Source organism: Rhinichthys klamathensis, unplaced genomic scaffold (assembly GCF_029890125.1).
Source record: "Rhinichthys klamathensis goyatoka isolate OS25496 unplaced genomic scaffold, OSU_Roscu_1.1 h1tg000253l_1, whole genome shotgun sequence".
Classification (NCBI taxonomy): Eukaryota; Metazoa; Chordata; class Actinopteri; order Cypriniformes; family Leuciscidae; genus Rhinichthys; species Rhinichthys klamathensis.
The window spans coordinates 1265158-1271842 of NW_026606775.1; the positions used below are offsets into that span (position 1 = coordinate 1265158).

Consider the following 6685-nt stretch of genomic DNA (forward strand, 5'->3'; position numbering starts at 1 on the left):
AACAGCCGCTGGGTGGAACAGGACAGGAGGCAGCAGCAGAGGTGGAACAGCCCCTTGGAGGAGCAGGACAGGAGGCAGCAGCAAAGGTTGACCAGCCACTGAGTGGAGCCGGGTAGGAGGTAGCATTTATACATTGTCGTGTTTCTTTAGAAATAAACAATGGACAAATGGAGTCTTTAAAAGCCTCAGATGTAAAGTTATTCGCTGTCAAAGTGACGCCAAAATGAATAGGAGTCAATGTAATGCTAACAGCAGGTGAAGCAGGTGAAGGATGAAGGTCTCTGGTGGAGCCAGAGGGACGAGGGTCTATGGTCGAGCAGGAGGGACGAAGGTCTCTGGTGGAGCCGGAGGGACGAAGGTATCTGGTGGAGCCGAGGGTGCGACGAGCCAAGGCGGCGCCGACAGGTCGGCTGGCAGAGGTGGAGCAAAGGGATCAGCTTCATATTTTATCTCACAGTATTTACTCTTAATCATTAGAAAACAAATTTTGTTCACTTGCAAATTTTATTTACATGAGTGAGAAGGCTTGATAAACGTGTAAAACTCTTCTCACACTGAGTACAGTAGCGCGGATTCTCGCCAGAATGAAGTCGCACATGTGATTTCAGGGTTCCAGACTTAGTAAAACTCTTGTCACAATTTAATTCAATTCACATTTATTTGTATAGCGTTTTTCAGAAAATGCAGGTTTAGATTACAATTTAGAGTGATTTTGTTATCAGAGGTGACTGTCCAAGTTATGTATTTCAGAAATGTACATACAAATCACGCAGTTAGCAAACAATGTATTAAGGCAGAAATTCTGATTATGCAGCAGAATCAATACATTTGCTCATTGAGGTAATTATTACAAATTGTCAACATAATGATTACAATATAAAAAATATGAACAATATGAGCACTTGTAAGGTCTTTCTCCCGTATGAAATATTTGAAGCTGTTTCAGTCAATTAGCCTAGATGTAGTAAAGCTCTTCCCACTGTTACAACACACATGATCTTTCACTTGATTATGTGTTTTCTGGTGCAGTTTAAAACTCTTTAGCCATGAAAAACTCTTTCCACAGAGAGAACACTATAAGGCCTGTCATCTGAACAAACTTTCAGGTTGTGGAAATACAAATTTAAGAATCTGTTAAAGATCTGCTGATCTTATGTCCTTACATAACATAACATGAAAAACTAAGGTAGAGTACATTGAATTCAGCATTTGAGGATCTGATGATGATATTAGCTGTTAAGCAAAGTTTCCTGCAAGAGATTCCTGCCATTCCTGTTCTCTCTATTGTAAGTTAAATGAGTCAATTACTGAGACTCTGACCATTTGTCTTTAATGGCTCTCGGAGCCCCTGTCCCAGTCTTTGAATACTTATGCTGATTGGATTAGGATTGGTAACACTCTAGTCTAGAGTCTATGGTGGGTTCCTAAGCATGTTTAAGGTCGTAACCCAGGTGCTTTGTCTCCATTTCTAAGCACTCCCCTCTAAAAGTATATAAACTACAACACTGCCTTAGACTTGATGACTGCATCTACCGACAGCTCGTGTCCTCAATAAAGAATCCTGATAAAGTTACAACCAAGTCTCCTGGTCTTCGCTTCTGAGTTTCCTACAAGGTGTTGTTTTAGACTTGATGACAAATTTTTACCTCACTGATCACAGTAAAATAGTTTTTTTCCCAGTGTGAATAAACGTATGCTTTTTTAAACCTGTTGCATCTTTGAAACTCTTCTCACACAGAGTACAGATATACGGCTTCTCTCCAGTATGAATTCGCTCATGTGATTTTAGACGTCCCAACCGAGCAAAACTCTTGTCACAATATGAGCACTTGTAAGGTTTTTCTCCAGTATGAGTTTGTTGGTGACGTTTCAGACAATCAGCTCTAGTAAATCTCTTCCCACATTCACAACACACATGATCTCTCACTTCATCATGTGTTTTCTGGTGTTGTTTAAAACTCTTCAGCCGTGGAAAACTCTTTCCACAGAGAGAACACGCATAAGGCTTCTCATCTGAATGAACTTTCAGGTGGTCTTTTAGATCTGATGACAAAATAAAATATTTACCACACTGAACGCAGTTAAAAGTTTTTTTTCCAGAGTGACGGAGCAGATGAACACTGAGACCTGATGCTCGAGAAAAACTCTTTCCACACTGAGTGCATGTATACGGTTTCTCTCCAGTGTGAAACCTTTGGTGCCGTTTCAGTTCACAGGATGCAGTAAAGCTCTTCCCACAGTCGCAACACACATAATCTCTCACACCGGTATGTATTTTCTGGTGAAGTTTAAAACTGTCCATCCGTGAAAAACTCTTTCCACAGAAAGAACACAAGTGAGGCTTCTCATCTGAATGAACTTTGAGGTGTTGTATTAGATTTGATGATGAATTAAAACCTTTACCACACTGATCACACTTGAATGGTTTTTCTCCAGAGTGAATGTGTAGATGTTTACTGAGATTTGATGCTTGAGTAAAACTCTTTCCACACTGAGTGCATGTATACGGTTTCTCTCCAGTGTGAATTCTCATGTGTATCGTAAGGTTTATTTTCTTTTGGAGACTCTTTCCACACTGAGAGCAGGAGTGCAACTTTTTGGCTTTTGTTCCTTGAGTTTTGAAGTCGCAGAGTTTCTTCATTTCATTTAGTTTCTGTATTTGCTCCTTCACTTCCATCTGGTCTAAAATAAATGTATTAATCAGTTAGAATCAGTTCAATGAGGTTAAATGTGAGAATTTAAAACACTTAACAAGCAGAAAACAAGACACCTGTCAGTATAAAGTATCTTTAATGTGCAAAGTTTGGTTCTATCATTCACTTGTTAATGCGATTAAAAGTGGCTTCTGATCATTAGTATTCATTTCTCTATCATTTGTAATCCATATTTTAGAGCTACGAAAGCAGTCAACAATGAAGAATCAAAAATGGACACCAACCTATTTGTTCCTCAGTATCTTCATGTTTTATTCTGGATGGTTCTGGATCACTCATGTCTTCAATCTCCTCTTTAATATACTCCATCTTTAACCCTCTGGGCTTCTTCGTTCAAAAATGACCGAAACAGTATACGTTTTGAAATGTTTAATTTTTTTGCTTCATCGGAGGGGGATGAAACTTGGTGACTTTTGTTGTATTACCTATGTGAACACACAAAAAAATCAAGGAGATGATTCGGATATGTTAAAGGGTCGTAAAAAAAATAGTCACACTTAGCTTCCTTTCGGTCAAAAATGACCGACATAGGAAATGAATGGGAAATACGAAAAAAAATAGGAAAACTCAGAGAAACTTTTGGTGGTACAAACTACAGATCAGCCACTGTGCAGAAAAAAAGTGTACAGCAATGAAGGGGTGACACTCTAAAACATCAAGAGTGCAAATAAGACACCCTATAAGACACAAACTATATAAAAATAGCAAAGCATCATAAAAATCTTTAAAAATTCTAAATAATAATAAGAAAATATTATTGAACAAAAATATATTTGAATGGTTTTCCTGGGGGAAAAAAAAAGTTACATTTTAAGGCTTCGGTCTTTTTTGACCGAAAGGAAGCCAAGTGTAACCCCTAAACAAAGAAGCCCAGAGGGTTAACAGTCACACAGATTTCAGCTGCTACTCCTGGAGTTTGTCCTTCTCTTGTAGGATGATGCGAGTATTCCCAGTATTTATTGGTGAATTGTTGTGGGAGGGGCTTCACAGCAGGTATGAACTGTGATCACTGTGTGATACTGACGCCCACAGGACCAGATCTGGAAAAATAAAAGATAAGTTACTGAATTGATACTGGATTAGGTTTAATTACATTTAAATTAAATTAACATATGTTTTCTGTTAGGAATGTGGGTTTTCCTCATGTTGTTTTTGTAAAAAATGGCACATGGCCACACTTTTGATGTTCCCGCTCAAAAATGAAATAAAAATAAAAACACACTAGACAATGTTTACAGTAACATACGTGGTGCATATAGGGCTGCACCCCGCCCCCATTTTGGACTCTCAGACAACATTTCTTTGTTTCTGTACTCGGTTTACAGACAAAGACTCAAACAAACAAATCCTGTCATTAATCAGGATAAGCATTGGACCCCAAAGACTGAGGTCATTTTGCAGGACTGTTTTGCTCTAACAGACTGGGATGTGTTCAAAGTTGCAGCCACTCAGGAGGACTTTTCTGTCAACATTCAGGACTATACTGAATATGTGACAAGGTATATTAGCACTTGTGTTGATAACATCATACCCATCATAAAAGTCAGGAAGTTCCCCAATCAGAAGCCCTGGATAAACAGTCAGGTACGCGACATGCTGTGTGCTCGATCTTTTGCATTTGCATCTGGCAATGGGACAGAGTACAAAGCTGCAAAGTATGAACTAAGAAGAGCCATAACAGCGGCCAAGGGACAGTATAGAGAGAAGCTGGACAGTTTCTACTCTACTGCTGATGCCGGGCGAATGTGGCAGGGCCTGCAGCACGTCACCGACTTCAGGAACATCATAAGGACTAGCAGCTCCTCAGACAGCCTACCGGATAACTTAAACACCTTTTTGCTTGCTTTGAGACCCCCAGCGCCAATACAGAGAGGAGTTATTCACACATTTGGACCACCTAACCCTCCTCCCCCCCTTTAACTGTCTCATCAGCTGTGGTGCACAAAGCACTGAGGAGGATTAACCCCTGTAAGGCAGCAGGGCCAGACAACATTCCTTCCAACACTGCCTTCTCTGCAGGCCATCTACCATCGCAGAGTCCACAGGAGAGCTGCGTCCATCATTAAGGACCCTACCCACCCCCAGCATGGACTGTTCACACTTCTACCCTCGGGATGGAGATATAGCAGTGTGAAATGGAGGACTTCCAGATTTAGGAACTCGTTCTACCCCTCAGCTATCAGACTCTTAAACAAATAGCCAGTGGATTAGTCACATCTTATAGAATATTTGGACTAATTGTTGCATCGATTGCACATCTGTTAATGTTGTTGCTATTATCATGGAGCTGCACTCAATTGCACTTTAATGTATTATTGTATTGCACATAGTCAATATTGCACATTTGCTTACATAGATGTACTATATTTAAATGTTTTAATACGTTCAAATTCTTATTCTACAGCATTTTTATTTTTGTTTGTGTGTGTGTGTGTTTTCTTCTTTTTTTTAAAGTACTTTGCACTAGTCTTGGCATTCACTGTGGACAGCAAAGAAAGAATTTCATTGTACAGGGAAAACTTGTTTTCCTCACTGTGCATATGACAATAAACGCTTTGACTTGACTTTGACTTGACTTCCGGTGGACGACTGACAGAGTGGGAACCTATGTCAGGGGATCCCAGGGCGTAGACGGAGAACCGATGGACTTGAGCAACACCACTGGAACTGGCGCCCAACGTGAAGCCACGGCGACTAGCATCCAAGGTGGAACCTGATGGCCAGAGGACTGAGGTGGAGCCGGAGTATAACTTGTAAGTCCGCGGCGCAGGCAGGGTCTCTTGTGGAGCCAGAAGGATGAAGGTCATGGTGGAGCCGGAGGGATGAGGGTCTTTCGTGGAGCTGGAGGGACAAGGGTCTCTGGTGGAGCCGGAGTATAATTTGTAAATGGTAAATGGACTGCATTTATATAGCGCTTTCACAGACCCAATGGCCACCAAAGCGCTTTACATATTGCCTCACATTCACTCACTCATTCATACACCGACGGTGGTGTCAGCCATGCAAGGCACCATTCAGCTCGTCGGAAGCAGCTGGGGTTAGGTGTCCTGCTCATGGACACCTCGACACTTGGTAAGGTGGAACCGGGGATTGAACCTTCCGGTTTGTAGACAACCTATATGAAACACTGAGCCACTGCTGCTCACTGTAAGTCCGCGGCACAGGCAGGGTCTCTTGAGGAGCCAGAGGGACGAGGGTCTTTGGTGGAGCCGGAGGGATAAGGGTCTCTGGTGGAGCCGGAGTAAAACTTATAAGTCCATGGCACAGGCAGAGTCTCTGGTGGAGCCGGAGGGACGAGGGTATTAGGTGGAGCCGGAGGGACGAGGGTCTCTGGTGGAGTTGGAGGGAATAAGGTCTCTGGTGGAGCCGGAGGGACGAGGGTCTCTGGTGGAGCCGGAGGGACGAAGGTCTCGGGTGGAGCCGAAGAGACGAGGGTCTATGGTCGAGCCGGAGGGACGAAGGTCTCTGGTAAAGCCGGAGAGACGAGGGTCTAGAGTGGAACCGAGGGTGCGAGGAGCCAGGTCGGCAGGCCAAGGTGGAGCGAAGGAATCAGTTCCATATTTTATCTCACAGTATTTACTATATGACATTAAAAAACTAATTTTGCTCACTTGCAATATTTTTTTAAATGAGTGAGAAGGCTTGATAAACGTGTAAAACTCTTCTCACACTGAGTACAGTAGTACGGCTTCTCTCCAGTATGCCGCTCATGTGATTTCAGGGTTCCAGACTTAGTAAAACTCGTCACAATTAAATTTAATTAAATTCACATTTATTTGCATAGCGCATTTCACAATACATATCATTTCAAAGCAGCTTTACAGAAAATGCATTTGTTTAGATTATAATTTAGAATGATCTGTTATCAGAGGTGACTGTGTCCAAGTTATGTATTTCAGAAATGTACATATACAAATCACGCAGTTAGCTAACAATGTATTACGGCAGAAATTCTGATTCTTCCGCAGAAT

General features: G+C 41.8%; 1 protein-coding gene across 1 annotated transcript; it reads right to left on the bottom strand.

The window, feature by feature from the left end:
* Positions 1-1481: 1481 nt before the first annotated feature.
* LOC130101140 (gastrula zinc finger protein XlCGF8.2DB-like) lies at positions 1482-3012 on the bottom strand. The gene is made up of 2 exons (XM_056266727.1): positions 2939-3012; positions 1482-2682 (listed from the first exon to the last, which is right to left on the bottom strand). The coding sequence occupies exons 1-2, from the start codon at positions 2991-2993 to the stop codon at positions 1655-1657; spliced, it is 1083 nt and encodes a 360-aa protein (XP_056122702.1). The 5' UTR covers positions 2994-3012; the 3' UTR covers positions 1482-1654.
* Between the last annotated feature and the right edge of the window lie 3673 nt (positions 3013-6685).